A 16,550-nucleotide genomic window follows, 5' to 3' on the forward strand; every position below is an offset into this window, starting at 1 on the left:
TCCGTTCTCTCTGTCTCTCTGCATAATTCTCTGTTGCTCTCAAATAAGTAAAAATAAAAAAACTCAGAGTGACCCCAGAGGAAAGGAAGCGTTCAAGGGTGTGGGGCCCAGATACCCCTTCATCTCCTGGTATATGCCAGGAGGCAGGCCTGTAAGGTATAGAGACAGGATTGAGGCTCCAGAGCCATTTTGGCTTTTAGAATACTGATGCATTTTTATTAAAGAAGAGAATAAAGCATTTGTAAATATATTTCTCTCACGTATACTTCAAAGGTGACGCTGGTCGGCTTCTATCGAGCTGGGGAGCAGAGACAGGCCAGTGCTCCGTCTCCCCTCAGATGACAGAACAAGGAGGGCCTGGAAGTGCCCAGCTCCCAAGGATAAAAGGTTCCAAGTTGCATGAACGGAAGGACCCAGCCGCCAGCTGGCGTCACAGTGCCACCTGGAGTAAGGTGGCCTCTCAAGGGATGTCAGGCATGCTTGTTATGAAAACCCCTTTACCCATTAGAAAGAAATAAGGCATGAAGGTTCCCAATGGGCTCCCAGCATGAAGGCCAGGGCTCTCGCCTCCTCCCACTAGATTGTACGGCTCCTTTCATTTCTAAGGTCTCAGGAAGGGTGGCGGAAGGAACCAGAAGCCCTGAAGGACTGCTGAGGGCAAGCTGGGGGGACCTGGGCATCTCTTAACTCAAGCTTGACTCTGAAGTCTTAAACCAGAGGACTGAACCCCTGGACCAGCTGGGGTCTCAAAAGCTCCCCACAAAGGTGGGAGGTAAAGAGCAGGTATTACATGGGAAGGAGAGATGCCCCATCCTAATTCAATACTATTTAGCATGGACTGAGACTCTTGGGCAGTTCCTGGTGAAGATGGATAGGACAATACTATCTGGGTTGATGGCACATGCCGGGGGCATTCTTGGGGGCTGCAGATGTGACCTGTGCCTGGGGCTGGCCGGAGAGGAGTGTGGCGTGGATGAGACATCATGGTCCCTGAGACGCGAGCAGGCGCAGAGAAGGGAGGCAGAAGTGGTGCGCAGACAGGGGGCGGGTGGTCCTCACCATCCTGGCTCCTGGAGGCCGTAATGCTCAGAAGGCATTGCCAGGAGTGGAACTTGAGAAGGTGGTCTCTGAGAGAAGCAGGGGTGGGGCACCAGTTATGTATGGCTGTTGAGGGGCTCCCTCATCCCCTCTTCTGATTGCTACAGATGTGTGGTGAGCTGAGAGTGTGTGCCAGGGCTGGGGCAGGGGACGCTCAGGCCTGCCTGAGACTTCCTGACCTGCTCAGAACTCTGGGAATGGGTTAGCTGGTGCTAAGGGAATGACAGTGTGTTACGGCTGGCAAGAAGCAGTGGGTGGTCTTGGAGACCCTAGAAACCAGCAACAGTTGCTGGTTCTGGGGTCCCTTTCAAGTGTTTCCAGTTGTGGCAAGGGTCAAGGTGACCTTGTATTGCAAATATCTCAGAAAAACAACTTTGAAAAAAGAAAAAAAAAAGTCAGCTAAGCCAGAATGGCTTCTAGAAACCTGGCCACAATCTGAGGGTGGGGCCAAGTGTCCAGAAACCAAAGACTGGGGGAGCTGGGAAGCCCCATCACCACCCAGGGAGAGTGTTGGCATTTGGCTTTGAAACTGTGTTGTGCCTTCAGGCTGAAGCAAGGTGGCCAAGGGAGGCAGGACAGGTGGGCATTGCCATCAGTAGGTAAAATGCTCTGTCCCCAGATCAGAGGCCTTGCCATTCATGCTCCGGCCACCTGCTGTAATATATTGCTGCTAAAGGGCTCTCTCTCTGTTGGTCAGCCATGAAGGACCCACTGGCCTGGAGCCCGGGGACGAGGCTGCAGGGCCCAAATTGTCACTTGCTGTTGTGCGTCTTGACTTTGGTGGCATTGATGTCAGCCTTGGTCTTTTGGATCCTGGCAAAGATCTCCTTGAAGAGTGCTTTGTACTCGGGCTGGCTCTGCTCCAGCCGCTTATCCACAGCCTCCACATGCTGGCTCAGGCTCTTCTCACCTGCCTTGCCCTCTCCTTGGCCCTCCTCGCCTCCTAGCAGGTCCTTCCACGAGCTGTCCCGGGAGATGGGCCGTGAGGTCTGCACGCCCGCGTGCCGCACTCCGGTGCCATGCTGCCGACACTTACTTAGCAGTTCCTCATACTTCTCGAGCAGCGCGTGGTACTGCTCGTCCACCTCCCGCAGGATGGACATGCCGCGCCGGCGCACGCTGTTGGCATGCAGCGTGAGGTTGCCCGCGTGGCGGCTGGCTGGGTCTTTGGCCACGATGGCGTTAAGCGCCGTGTCGCTGCAGCTTTTGCGCACTATGTGGCTGGGGGAGGCTGCCGGTGAGGAGACACCATCCTGGGTACTGGAGTCATGTCCACTGCCTGGCTGGGGGTCGTCAGCCTCAGGGGCCTGAGTGAGGGGTGCCAGCAAGGCCTCAGCCAGGTGGTCATCGCGGGCCAGCAGGTAGGTCTTGGCTTGCTTCATTTGCTGCAGCTCCAGCAGCTCGGCTTCCAGCTCCTGCACGCGCAGGCGGCAGCCCTCCATCTCGCACAGCTGCCTCTCCAGCTCCGTGTACTCCTGGAGCACCGCCGTGTACTCACGCTCGGCCCGCTCCTTGCGCTGCCGCTCCTGGCTCACCTGGGACCGCAGCACCCCCACCAACGTCTGCAGCCGCTCATTCTCCTGCTCCAGGGGCCGGGGGCCCAGCTCCATGGAGGAGCTGTGCAGGCGGAGGGCATCCTCGCATCTGCTGCGGAACAGAGCAGTTGGTCACAGCCAAAGCCTTGGACGGCAGCATGAGACACCGGCTGACATCTCTCCTCCACTGGGTTAGCTCTTGCATCTCTGTCACTCTCCAAGACTCTAACCCTCACCCTCTGCTTTAGACCTTAGAACACTGGCCTCTACAGACTGAGCCAGGGTTCCGCATGGAAGCCTCAGGTGGGAGCAGAGGGAAGTTGTAGGGTGTCCCACCCCCCCCCCCGAGCTCCTTCCTGGATTGGTGCTGGCCTGAGGACCCTTTCATGGAGTCAGGTGGTGTACCTCCCAATCTCCTTGACCTGACGCCTGGGGATGGTAGTTGGCTCTGCTGTCTTGCAACTGTGAAGAAAAATGGATCTGTCTTTCCTCTACCTCATGCTGGGGTTGAACCAGGGCATCCCACACACTAGGCAAATGGCTGTCTCTGAGCTACATCCTTAGCCCTGTTCCAGTGCTAAAACATCACCAGGCTTAGATGTAAAGGGAACCAAAAGATGCAGACTAGATCTCTGGCCAGGCCTCTAAACTGCACACGTGACCTCAGGTAAGCTATGTAGCCTCCAAGCTTGCATTTTCTCCTCTGAATAAAACACACTGTTAAACAGGCAGACAGGAGCACGTGGCCCATTCTCTGGAAGCACGCCAGCAAGTGTCCTTAGCCTCAATTTCCCTGATTGCCTGGACGAGGCACCAAAGCTCCTTCTCAGCTACTGCCCACTGCCCACTTTCTCCCTCCTGCCCTGGCTGGCACTTCTGGGCTTCTCAGGCAACAGGCCCCTCACCTACCGGTGGCTGGTGCACAGCTCCTTGAGGCAGGGGAAGGTGTGGATGGTTCGCCTGCGCTCCCGCTTCTCCCGGCGAATTCGAATCTGCTCCAGGCCCCGCAGTTGTTCCACCTGGGCCTGCAGCTCCTCCACCTGGACTTGCAGGCGCTCAACGGTCTCCGTCAGCCTGGGGTGTGGGTGGGGACACGCATGGGAGTTTTAAGGGGATGGGGACAGCCTCCTCATTGCAGCCCTGGCTCCCGACAGATGGAGGGAGATGGGGCTGGAGACAGACATGTAGGTAACCTTGGGTGTGCGTGGGGTCTGGTGCTGGGGTCTGGTGCTGAGGTCGGATAGGGGACTCTTGGTCATGCCCAAGAAGCTGCTTTTCTCCCATGCTTCCTGGGATGACCGATCACACCTAGGAGCCACCTTAGGTTCTTGTACACCCACCCTTATCACTTAACACCCTGCACTGTGTAACATTTTTACATGACTGCCTTCCCTCCCAGCTGTGAGGAACCACAGCACAGGGCAGGGCAGGGTCATTATATTCCTAGTGATTAAAATTGAGCCTGGTGCACAACTGGTGCTTAAAGGAACGTTGTGGGGGCTGGAGAGATGGCTCGGTGTTTAAGGTGCTTGTTTGCAAAACTGACAGCCTGAGTTTGATTCCCCAGTTCCCACATGAAGCCAGATGCACAGAGCGGCACATGCACCTGGAGTTTGTTTGCAGGGGCAGGAGGCCCCGATCAACTCACTCCCGTACCCTGTCTTTGCAAATATATATATTTAAGAGCTGGAGAGATGGCTTAGTGGTTAAGGCGCTTTTCTGTGAAGCCTATGGACCCAGGTTCGATGCCCCAGCATCACATAAGCCAGATGCACGAGGTGGTGCATGTGTCTGGAGTTCATCTGCAGTGGCTGGAGGCCCTGACGCTCCCCCCCTCCCCATATATATACTTTAAAAAAACAAAGGTTGTGGGCTGAATGTTAAGCCACGTAAAGCTGACACAGGCAGTCTCACTACCATCCTGGGGTCTTCAGTCTGGGTTTCTGGGAGAAATGCCTGAGTCTCCCCCACCAGTCGCTGTGTACCAGCCCTAGGCCACTCCCACCATCCCAGCCTCGAGCTCAGCCCTCACCCATGGATCTTCTGCTGGGAAGCCTTACTCTCCAGGACTAGCTTCTGGTTGGTGAGTTCCAGGTCTCGGGCGGTCAGGTCCAGCTGCTCGTAGACTTTGGCGTGCTGCTCATTCACGTGCCGCAAGGTGTCCAGCTGTTTGGTCAAGTACTAGGAGTGGGGGGTGGGTTGGAGTAAATGTATTTTTGGTTCTGTTTTTCTTTTATTTTTTCTTTATTTATTTGAGAGCAAGAAAGAAATAGGCAGAGAGAGAGAGAGAGAGAATGGGCGCTCCAGGGCCTCCAGCCACTGCAAATGAACTCCAGATGCGTGCACCTCCCTTGTGCATCTGGCTTTCGTGGGTCCCTGGAAATTGAACCTGGTGGATCCTTTGGCTTTTCAGGCAAGTGCCTTAACCACTAAACCATTTCTCCAGACCATTTTTGTTTTTTCGAGGTAGGGTCTTACTCTAACCCAGGCTGACCTGAATTCACTATGTAGTTCCAGGCTGACCTTGAGCTCACAATGATCCTCCCACCTCTGTCTCCCAAGTGCTAGGATTAGAGGTGTGCATCACCACACCCAGTTTTTTTAAAATTTAAAGTATTTTATTTGAGAGAGAGAAAGAGGCAATATATATATATATTTTATATATATATGTGTGTGTATATATATATATATATATATAGAGAGAGAGAGAGAGAGAGAGGGAGAGGGAGAGAGAGAGGGAGAGAGGAGAGGAGGGGAGGGGAGGGAGGGAGGGAGGGAGGGAGAGAATAGATGCAGCAGGGCCTCTAGGCACCGCAAACAAACCTTGTGCATCTGGTTTATGTGGGTACTGGGGAATCGAACCTGGGACTTCAGGCTTCCCAGGCAAGTGCCTTAACCACTAAGCAATCTCTCTAGCCCTGGAGTAAACATTTTGAATGAGGTGGGGGAAAATACGTCTGCCTAGGCGCTCTTCCTTCTCCTAGGCACAGACTGGCTTTGAGAGATTTCTCTTTGGCTGGTGCAGTAGGGCTGCCTGGGGTAAGGACAAGCCTGGGACAGCTGAGAGTGAGTAAGTCTTTTGCAAAGCTGTACAAAGGTTCACACAGGCCACGGCGCTCGCTGGACGGGGGAAGCGGCGCAGGGTCCCAGGCTCCTCACCTCGATCTCCTGCACTTGCTCCTCGTTGGTGGAGTACATCTGCTGAAGGGACTCTTCCAGCTCCTTGTTCCTCTCCAGCAGGGTCTTTCCCAGCTCTGCTGCCAGATGCAAGTCTAGGGGGACAGGGCAGAGGGCCAAAGAACACAGCATGGTGAGCAAGTCAGAGGGCCCTCAGTGACTCCAAGGCCACCAAGACACAGGCTGCTCTGAGGAGCCTCCAAGGCCTGGCTGGAGGAAGAAGCGAGAGCTTGTACCGCTGCCCCTTCCATCTGGAATACCCTTTCCCAGGTGCCCAGGAATTACTCCCCTCCTTCAAGTCTGTGGTTTGATTTTGTGGCACTCTTAGATTTAGTCCAGGGTTGGCACTGTTCTCATGATCCTCCTGCCTCAGCACCCTGAGTGCTGGAATTACAGGTATGTGCCACTAACCAACTTGGTTATTTCTCTTAAGGCATGTTTGATATGTGTGTGTGTGTGTGTGTGTGTGTGTGTGTGTGTCTCTATGTGTATGGAAACCAAACATTATAGAAAGGTGGGAAAAAAAACCACAAAACATTAGTCAGGTGTGGTGGAGCACACTTCAGATCTTATCACTCTGGAGTCCGAGGTAGGAGGATCACCATGAGTTTGAGGCCAGCCTGAGACTACATAGTGAATTCCAGGTCAGCGTAGGCTTGAGTGAGACCCTACCTTGAAAAAAAGAGAAAACTGAAAATATACATCAAGCCAGACACAAGACATTGCCTGTAACCCCAATACTCAGGAGGCCAAGGACGGAGAATGGCTATGTTTGAGACAAGGCTGGACTACACAGAATGACCTTACATGAGAGAAGGAGAATATAATAAACAAAACATAGTTTATACTTTACTCTTAGATCTCTACTTGAGAATTCCAGCAAGGGACAAGGTCTGAGATGGATACTGAAGAAGGTCCTGAGAAAGGTGCTGTCAACATTTGGGTGAGCATCCTTCCACACAGTTCTCTATGCTCAGATCACCTCAAATGATACTTTTGTATAAACAGAGCTCTATGTTTAAGTATCTACCTTTCTCCTTAACAATCTCATACGACAGCTTTCGGTAGGTAAGCCTACATACATATTTTTAGGCGATGTGGTGAAGTTTATTGTATACAGGCGCCTGAACAGCAGAAACTACATTTTGGCCTTAGTGTCCAATGTTTGGAGTGGCTTCAAGTGCTTTTTTCTTTTCCTCTATTAAAAAGTAACACTGTGGCACACGTCTTTAATCCCAACACTTGGGAGGCAAAGGTAGGAGGATTGCTGTGAGTTGGAGGCCAGCCTGGAACTACAGAACGGGCTCCAGGTCAGCCTGGGCTACAGTGAGACCCTACCTCAAAAACAAAACAAAACAAGTGAAATTGGGCTGGAGAGATGGCTTAGCAGTTAAGCGCTTGCCTGTGAAGCCTAAGGACCCCGGTTCGAGGCTCGGTTCCCCAGGTCCCACGTTAGCCAGATGCACAAGGGGGCGCATGCGTCTGGAGTTCGTTTGCAGAGGCTGGAAGCCCTGGCGCGCCCATTCTCTCTCTCTCCCTCTATCTGTCCTTCTCTCTGTGTCTGTCGCTCTCAAATAAATAAATAAATAATTTAAAAAAAAACAAAACAAGTGCAATTGGAGGTCCCCTAGTTTTGGGTGGCCAGCAAGAGGGGTGCAGTACGGTGAGTCTGGGTGACCTGGTCTTATGTGGGGACAGCTCTCCCCTCCCTTTTTTCCTTAAGAATGACTCAAAAAGAGAACACCTACCTGTGGCCCATGGCAGGCAGATGTCTCAATCGGGCCTGAACACCCTGCTCTAGAGAGTCCCCCAAAAGGAGCTTGCCACCCACAAGCACCTGTCCTCATAAGCTGCTCCACTGGCCAGCCCACAGCTGCCCTTGGTCAGGAGGTGACAGAACAGCAATGGGGGCCTTAATGTCACATGGCCTCTCCCAGTCCTTGACTTTGAGATCAGGCGTCCACTGCACAAAGGCAAATTCGGGATTGTGTAGTTGGCTGAGGAGAAGAAAAGCCATTTCCTTGTGGCACTCAACGTCCTCTTCAAGCTTCCGATTGAGAAGAAGGGAGTGGAGCACCAGCTACGCAGGGAGATCAAAATCAGGCCCGCCTCTAGCACCCCGATATCCTGGGTCTCTCTGACCATTTCTATGAGCAGCGCTCATTCTGCCTGGTTTCAAGTAAGCCCCACGAGGGCAGCTACACAAGCACTACAGAAGAGCCACACTTTTAGCTTCTAGTTTTGATTTTTTTTTTGGTTTTTCGAGGTAGGGTCTCACTCTAGCCCAGGCTGACCTGGAATTCCCTATGTAGTCGCCATGTTGCCTCGATCTCACAGCGATCCTCCTACCTCTGCCTCCTGAGTGCTGGTACTAAAGGCATGCTCCACTGCACCCAGCTCAAGCCACACATTTATTTATCTATTACTTATTTGTTTAATAGAGAATGAGCCACAGCCAACAAATTCCAGATGCATGTGGCACCTTGTGCATCTGGCTTACGAAGGTATTGGGAAATTTAACCTGGGTCCTTAGGTCAAGCCACACTTTTTGTTTTTTGGCTTTGAGGTAGGGTTTCACTCTAGCTGAGGATGACCTGGAATTCACTATAGTTTCAGGGTGGCCTCAAACTCACAGTGATTCTCCCACCTCTGCTTCCTGAGTACTGGGATTAAAGGCGTGCACCACCATGCCCGGCTCAAGCCACACTTTTGATGAGCAGTGAAAAGCCAAGATCATGGAAGAATCAGATGCTCAGATGTACTGCCACGAGAAGGTGGAGTCAGAGAGACATAAAACCAGAGAACCTGCTCTTAGGGCTCTAGGGAGAGCTAAAGATTGCTGACTGTGGGGGGCAGAGGTAAGAGGATTACCATGAGTTCGAGGCCACCCTGAGATTACATAGTGAATTCCAGGTCAGCCTGAGCCAGAGCGAGACCCTACCTCAAAAAAACAACAAAAAGACTCGGGTTTAATTCCCCCATGCCCAACTCTCTCTCTCTCTCTCACAAATAAATAAATAAAAAACAAACAAGCTTGCTGACTTCGTTTGGTCTGTGCATGCCCCTCCTTGAGGAGAAAGACTGCGTGGTACCGTGGACTACCTGCCCCAGAGATGGTTGAGGGACACATGCACGAGAAGGTAGATTTGTGGTGCACTGGGGTTCTCTGCTACGACCCTCTGGAAGCCCTACTCACAGCAAGACATATCAGATGTCAAGGTGGACCTGAAGGTCCCCCTTTCTGTGCCCATGGGAGCCCAGGACCTCATCTCCAAGTTGCTCAAGCATAATCCCTCCAAATGGCTACTCCTAGCGCACGGCTCCGCCCACCCTTGGGTCCAGGGTTCACTCACGGAGGACACTCTGCCCTTCAACCTGTCCCATGACTGAGCCTATCATTTACTCAGTTGTGTGTGTCTGTATATCTGTGCACGGGCTGGGAAACAGGGTGATGCTGGACTTGGGTGTTTTATTTTTTAACCTCCCATTTATTTAATAAAGACTGTAGCTTTTCAAAAGATCATTTAAAATATTTATTTATTTGCAAGCAGAGACAGAGAGAGAGAGAAAGAGGGCTGGGGCTATATGTAACTCAATGAAAAAATGCTTGCCTAGTATGTGTAAGACCCTGAGTTTAATGTTGAGTACTGAAAAAATAAAAAGCTCAACAATGACTAACTTTTGCTGTATGAAACCTTTGTGCAGGTCTAGAGAGATGGCTCAGTAGTTAAGCCACTTGTCTATAATGACCTGGGTTCATTTGCCCAGTACCCACATAAAGCCAGATGCATAAAGTGTTGCATGCATCTGGAATTCGTTTGCAGAGGCTAGAGGCCCTGGTATGCCCATTCTCTATCTGCCTCTTTCTCTCAAATAAATAATTTTTCTTCACTTATTTGAGAGTCAGAGAGAGAAAGACGTAGAGAGAGGGAGAGAATGGGTGTGCCAGGGCCTCTATCCACTGTAAATGAACTCCAGTCACATGTACCACCTTGTGCTTACATGGGTATGGGGAACTAAACCTGGGTCCTTATACTTCGCAGGCAAGTTCCTTAACTGCTAAGCCATCTCTGCAGCCCTCAAATAAATAAATAAAATTTTTTAAAAAGGGTGTGTGGGGGGAGGTATTACCATGGGATATTTTTTATAATTATGGAAAATGCTAATAAAAATTGTGAAAATAAAAAAAAAAACAAAGAAAGAAATAGAAAAATAAAAAAAATATATAAAAATAAAGAGGGCTGGAGAGATGGCTTAGTGGTTAAGGTGCTTGCCTGAAAAGCCAAAGGACCTCGGTTCAATTCCCCAGAACCCATGTAAGCCAGATGCACAAGGGGCACATGCATCTGGAGTTCATTTACAGGGCTGGAGGCCCTGATGTGCCCATTCTCTCCCTCTCTGTACCTGCCTATTTCGATATCTATCTTTCTCAAATAAATAAAAATAAAATATTAAAAAATTTTAAAAAAGGGTGCGGGGGCTGGAGAGATAGTTTAGTGGTTAAGGTGTGTGCCTGCAAAGCCAAAGGATCCCGATTCAATTCTCCAGGACCCACATAAGCCAGATGCATAAGGAATTCGTATGCAGTGGCTGGAGGCCCTGGCGTGCTCTTTCTCTCTGCCTCTCTCTCTCTCTCAAATGAATAAATAATTTTTAAAAATTAAAAAAAAAACCTTTGTGCAAATCGCCAATTAAATAGTATGCTTTCCTAGAAAACAGAATTATTGGGACAGAGGGTAGGCTTTTTTGATCCATTCCACTAGAGACAGGAAAGCTTTTTTTTTTTCAAATGTCACGAGGCCGTTTCTTACACCAGCCCTCAATCTAGGCTGAGAATATCAATTTAGATCAAGATGTGTAAAAGCAACTCTACTGGGGCCGATTTGATGTGGTCCACGGATTCGGCTCTGTAGTGTGTTCTGTTTTTAGACATAATGATAGTTCTGCAGTTCCTGGGAACTGATGGGTTTTTCAGTCCCTCCTGGCCTCCTGATTCAGCTGGACACTGTTCTGCTCTGGACAGGCCTTCCTCTTACAGGCCTGGCCAGCCGGCTCTTCTGCGTGGGTAACTGACAGCAGAGCCTGGCTCTTTCTAACCCTGCCACAGACAGGATTGGTATTATCTTGTCAAAGACGAGGCCTGACCAGAGGCACAGGATACCAACCACAGGCTAAACCTCATCAGGAACTAACTGGAGTCTACTTCCATGCCCAGAGGTGAAACTTGTTTAAAGAGAGGGTTTCAAGTATTTTAGGATGACTTCGAACTCATATAGCCAGGAATGACCTTGACCTCCTGATCCTTCTATCTAGACCTCCCAAGTTCCCAGCTGCTGTAGTTATGGGGGTGCACCATCAAATCTGGATTTGCCTGGTGCTGGGGACTGAGCTCTTGGCTTCGTGCATGCTCAGCAAGTGCTGAAGCAATTGAGCTGCATTCCCTAGTGGCTTTTTTTTTTTCCAGTATTTAAAATCTTGTGTAGCCCAGGCTGGCCTCAAACTCACGTTACCAAGGATAACCTTGGACTCCTAATGTTTCTGCCCACTTCACAAGTGTTGGAATTACAGCTCTTAGGTAAAGTCTTGAACTGGCTGGAGTGTGGCCTCCATAGCTGACCTACGTCAAGAGGTGGGTTCTGTGTCCGGATTAGCACTGCAGAAGCAGAGACCACAGGCGCTCCCCTAGAGCCAGGCTGCAATGACACAGCCTGGAATAAAAGCCACTTCCAAGCCGGGCGCGGTGGCGCACAACTTTAATCCCAGCACTTGGGAGGCAGAGGTAGGAGGAGCACCATGAGTTTGAAGCCATTTTGGGACTATATAATGAATTCCAGGTCAGCCTGAGCTAGAGCGAGACCCCATCTTGAAAACCAAACCAAACCAAAACAAAAAAAGCCACCTCCCTCCAATTTTCATGCATAGATGAAAAAGAGCAGAGACCACCCTCCTTAATGCCTCTCCCCCTGGAACTGTTAAGTGGGCTGCAAAGTGGCCACTGCTACTACCATGGTCTACATGGTGCCTTGCCCAGGACCCCTGCAGCTTAGCCAGAGTTCAAGGCCACAGAGTCCAGAGGAGACACGAAGACAGGTCAAGGGATACCTGTAACACCATGCTCCTCCTCCTAGAAATCTGGGCTGTGTGAATTCTGACTGCCCACAGGCTGGGGCAGTATGTGCTGCAGTATGAGTGAAAGGACATCAGAGATGACCCTGCAATGACAGCAAATGTGACCCGGCCACCTAATGATCTTAGAACAGGGAGGAAGGGAAGCTGCTTGGCGAGAATCTGAGTCAGGGAAACCAGCGCGAAGCTGGGCACAGCAGCCAGGAGGGGTCATGGGAGGAGTCTAGAAGCAGCAGAACAGGGGACTGAGTGGAGCCAAGTAATAGGGGAGTACATACGCTTGGGGAGGAACGGTGGTGGCTCCAGGCTCAGGGGAGGGTGGACGGAGAAGGTGGAAACTGGCTAAGGAGACAGAGCAACAAGCAGCCTATTATGGCCGGATTAACAGGCGACGCTGAGCCAAGCCAGGGAACGTACTGAGTCTAGGCTGGTGCCTCCTCTGCCTGAACCTCTGGGCTCTCTGGAGCCTCCTTCAGGAGGGCTTTGGTGGGCTTAAAAATATTTTTATTTATTTGAGAGAGGGAGGGACACAGAGAGAAAGTATAGGCACGTCAGGGCTTCCTGCTACTGCATTTGCCACTTTGTGTGTCTGGTTCTACATGAGAACTAGAGAATCAAACTTGGGCTGTCAGGCTTTGCAAGCATGCCATCTCTGCAGTCCTAGTGTTTTTGTTTGCTTGGTTTTTCACGGTATTGTCACACACTAGTCCAGGCTGACCTCCTACCTCTGCCTCCCAAGCGCTGGGATTAAATGTGTGTGCCACCCTGCCCTGCTCAGCCTCAGCCTAGTTTTTATTTTTTTATTTTTGAAATTTAGCTAATTAATTTTTTTATGGGGCAACTGCCAAGATGGGAATCTTGAAATCACACTGTCCTGGGCACAGGTCAGTGTAGAGCAGGACAGACTCTGGAGCAGAGGTGGGAGAGGGACAGTGGACAGAGATGAGAAAGGAAACCCATGGAGGTGGGAGAGGCCAGCTGGTGGAGCAGTGGATCAGTACTGGATTTGGGCTTGTGGAGTAACCAGGATGGTAGAAAGACATCCCTGTCCTCAGAGCACTCCCTGAGGTAGAGGACTCAAGGTCAGGCTAGGAAGGAGGGGGAGGGCAGGCACTTGGGACTTAAAAATCAGAAGCCAGCTCTCAGCCTGGCCACAAGTGGCACAGGTGGGGGATGGGTGGGAGAGGGAGAGAATGCGCCAGTGCTTAATAATTCATGGCTCTTTCTATTTTTACAGATACTCATGGCAGCGGGTAGTGGGAACGCAGCAAATCGAAGACCTCACCTGTCCCAATCACCTCTTTCCATTTGGGTCAGAGCCACACCAAAGTCAAACATGATCTCTAGGGCCAAGCCTCTGAAGTCGGGGCCTGCCTCCAGGCAAGGGAAAACAGGAAGGAAGGCCACCCCAAGTCTGGGTGAGAAAACCCTGCCTGGGTAACACCTAGAGGCAACCGCAGGGCAGCTGGGCAGAAGAGAATTGAGGGACAAGGTACAGCGAAGACTGGCACCCAGGCGCTGGATTCCGGATAAGGCCACCCTTCGGCAGGCACTCCACCACACCACCTAGCTCTCCCGGCCGAGACCTGAGGCAGAGGGAGCTGGGATTTGTTCCACTCTGGTGCCGGGTCCTCCCAGTGGCTCCAGGCCTCCATGCCGGCACCACTTCCCCCCAGGATGCCCTCCACTTCCTTCCTTCCTTCCTCCTTCTCCTCCAGTTCCAGGGGACTGCTCTGACGCCGCGGTAACTTTGATCCTGCTTCAGTCTCCCCTGCAGGAATGTGGGATCCCCTGAGGGCAGAGATTATGTTCCCTGGGCAAAAAGACTTTGGGATCTCAGGGGATGGCCTGATTTTCTTCCAAAACTGTCTCACTGCTGCCCCTTGCCCCTCGCCCTTCCTAAGCTCCAGCTCTCCGGGGCTACAAGAGCAGACCAGCAGGAACATGCAGGGATCCTCCCCCATCCAGCTAGAAGCAGAGCTGCTCAGCCCTACTGGAATGGCAATTCCTCTCTTTACCCAGACGCTGCACATATCTCCCACCCCGGCTCTCTGGCTCCTTCCTCCCACATCTGGGCCGGGCCCAGTGCCAGGCCTTCATTAGGGGTGCGGGAACTAAACGAGACTGCAACAGTATTAGCATCTGCCTCCTCTAGAGGCTGTCTTTCCCACAACTCCACTCCCCATCTCCTCTAGGCTAGTCCCTTTCAGGAAGCCATCCTATAATAACGCGGTGCCACCTACGCTTGGTGCACACATGCAAGCATGCTTCCTCGGCTGGCCTGGTATTCCTTAGGGGATCAGGGCTGCGACTGTTTCCAGCTCTCACACGATCGGGTCAGTCATCCAAGTGGGACCCATAGGTGTTTGTAGGATGGAAAAGTTTTGGGTGCAGTGTCCAGAATGGGGGAGGGGTGCCCCAGTCGGCCTGGGGAATCTCACTGCAGGGAGGGTGAGGCGAGAGCTAACCCCGCAGCCTCCACCCCCCCCCCCAAGGCTCTGACTGACCCACAGTCCAGAGCACAAGGCCGACTTCTGCAGGTGAACCTTGGCAGCGTGGGAAAAGCGAGTCAGGAAACAAAAGGCTCCGCGACCTGAGTGGATGCTTCCCATCAAGGCAAAGCCAGAGCTCTGGCTGCTGGGGATGGAGATCAAGGCACACCCGACGCAAGGCTTGTCTTCTCACCTTCAAGGACTTAACGGTGCCTGTGGGAAGGTCACTTCTCCCTGGCCAATTTACTTGCTCCCCTCCCCCTAGCTCCCAGCAAGAATGAGATGGAGAGCTGACTCCACTCCAGGAGTCCTTGCCCTGACCCTCTCAGGCTTCTTCCTGTCCCAACAGCCCCGCCCCCCTCCCAGTGATGTCACTGGCCACCTCATCACCAGCTCCTAACCCCCTGTCAGTGGCCCTCTGGGCCCTCAAATGAGGGGTTGTGGAGGTGCCTCTCTTTCCACTCAGCTTCTCAGTGGACACAGAGGTCTAGAACTCCCGACCCTGAACCCTCCACACCCTGAGCCGCTTGGGAAGGGAGTCAGGGCAGGGAAGGGCTAGGGAATTCCTCCCTAAGTAGGCTTTTCCCTTCTTCGCCCGCATGGTCTCCGCACCACCCAATCCTTGGGCAGAAGGCAGCGAGTTGGGGAAACTTTCTGGGAGTCTCGACGCTCAGAAATCCTGGCTGGGACGGGAGCTGTTGATTTGGAAAGATGACGCCCCTCTACACACACAGCATCCTCCCAGCAAAACATAGAATCCCCTTGGGGGCGGGGCAAGAGTTCCACCCAGTACCTGGACCACCCTCCCCCAACAATACCGTGGACACCTGGGCAGCGTCTGCTTCTAAGATGCAGTTGGGCGGGTGATGGATGTCCTTGTCAACTGGACACTTTGGCAGGTCTCCCTCCGCCGAGTCCAGGTCTTCCTGGGCAGCGCCCCTTGCTCCACGTCCCCATCCTCAAGACTCATCTCTGCTCCCCGCCGGGCGCCCCAGGGTCCGGCCCAGCCCGTGCCGAGGTGATTCCGCCCAACAATGGAGTAGCGGGCCGGGGTGGCCCACGCGTCGCTTCCCTCCGCAACCCCCCCCGCCCACGCGCTCACCCTGCTCCAGGTCCTGCTGGTCGTACCAGGGCTCCTCTTCCTCCGCGGGGTAGTCCTCCATCGCCGCGGCTCTCCGCATGGCCCCGCGGGCGGCGGTGGGCGGGCGGGCGCTGCGGCGGCGGCGGCGGCGGCTCAGCTCAGCTCAGGGCCGGAGCTCGGGGGCCGCGACAATGCGACGCAGGCTGCCGGGGCTTCCCGCGTGGCGGGCTCGGGTTGCAACGCCCCGACCCGCGCCTCTCCCCCAGGCCATCCGCCGCCGGCCCGGTGCCCCCGCGGGGCCTGGGGCGCGTCGCCGCGCTCCCAACCCGGCCAGAGTCCCGCCGAGCCTGGGACGCCGGGCGGTGGCAAGCACAAAGGCTGGAAGGGTCAGGGATGGCAAAGTAGGACGACCGCACGGAGAGGCCGCGGCACGACGGTGGGCTTGGGGGCGTCAGGTGCGCACGGATGACACGGCGGGGACCCCCTGCTCGGCCCCGGCCCGCGCTCCGCCCCGCCAGAGCGGCGACACCCGGAGCCGCCGCAGCATCTCGGCCCCGCCCTCCTGCAGCTTCCCTCGCAGCCCGCTCCGTGGGGGTGGGGCCGGCCGCCGCCCGCCAATCAGAAGACGCATGCAAAAATGGGGCGGCGCCGAGGGCGGGGCCTTTCCCAGGTCCCAATCTGGGGAGTTGTTGGATTAACCTTGTGCACCCCCCACCTTTTTTTTTTTTTTTTTTTTTTGGTCCACGTCTTCAGTACCTTTTGTGGTCTGTCCTGCATCTCCTGGAAGCTTGGATCAGACTCTTGCCCTACATACAGAGGCCCTTACTGAGTAGACCGGGCTGGATCATTTAGACAATTTATGAACGTTCTTGAACGTTCTTTGAATAGTAGAGTTTACAATTACCTTTTTTTTTTTTTTTTTGGCTATGGTTTGAAGTTCTTACCAGGCCAGGATCTCCAGGAAGATCTTGTTACCTTATTACTTCTTCTTTTTATTTATTTTTTATTTTTATTTATTTATTTGAGAGTGACAGAGAGAGG

General features: G+C 52.9%; 1 protein-coding gene and 1 pseudogene across 4 annotated transcripts; one reads left to right on the plus strand and one right to left on the minus strand.

Moving 5' to 3' along the window:
- Positions 1 to 187: 187 nt before the first annotated feature.
- On the minus strand, positions 188 to 15,637 carry Cdr2l (cerebellar degeneration related protein 2 like). 4 transcript variants are annotated; one of them, XM_045159238.1, is made up of 6 exons: positions 15,531 to 15,637; positions 5,793 to 5,905; positions 4,666 to 4,814; positions 3,543 to 3,707; positions 3,039 to 3,095; positions 188 to 2,742 (listed from the first exon to the last, which is right to left on the minus strand). In XM_045159238.1, the coding sequence occupies exons 1-6, from the start codon at positions 15,607 to 15,609 to the stop codon at positions 1,851 to 1,853; spliced, it is 1,455 nt and encodes a 484-aa protein (XP_045015173.1). In that variant the 5' UTR covers positions 15,610 to 15,637; the 3' UTR covers positions 188 to 1,850. The 4 variants fall into 4 exon arrangements, with proteins under 4 accessions (XP_045015173.1, XP_045015174.1, XP_004655226.1 ...); XM_045159239.1 differs by lacking the exon at positions 15,531 to 15,637 and adding an exon at positions 15,247 to 15,323; XM_004655169.2 differs by lacking the exon at positions 3,039 to 3,095.
- LOC105943808 lies at positions 7,535 to 9,200 on the plus strand (annotated as a pseudogene).
- Positions 15,638 to 16,550: the final 913 nt, after the last annotated feature.

This window comes from Jaculus jaculus, chromosome 9 (genome assembly GCF_020740685.1).
Source record: "Jaculus jaculus isolate mJacJac1 chromosome 9, mJacJac1.mat.Y.cur, whole genome shotgun sequence".
Taxonomy (NCBI): Eukaryota; Metazoa; Chordata; class Mammalia; order Rodentia; family Dipodidae; genus Jaculus; species Jaculus jaculus.

Bases quoted from the DNA above. Each gene is read 5' to 3' on its own strand.
- Cdr2l (XM_045159238.1), bottom strand. From the start codon at position 15,609: ATGCGGAGAGCCGCGGCGATGGAGGACTACCCCGCGGAGGAAGAGGAG. The intron at 4,815-5,792 runs GTGAGGAGCCTG...CCCCACTCCTAG, and splicing joins AGCAAGTGCAGGAGATCGAG to TACTTGACCAAACAGCTGGA. The intron at 3,096-3,542 runs GTAGGTGAGGGG...TTTTCTTCACAG, and splicing joins GAGCTGTGCACCAGCCACCG to TTGCAAGACAGCAGAGCCAA.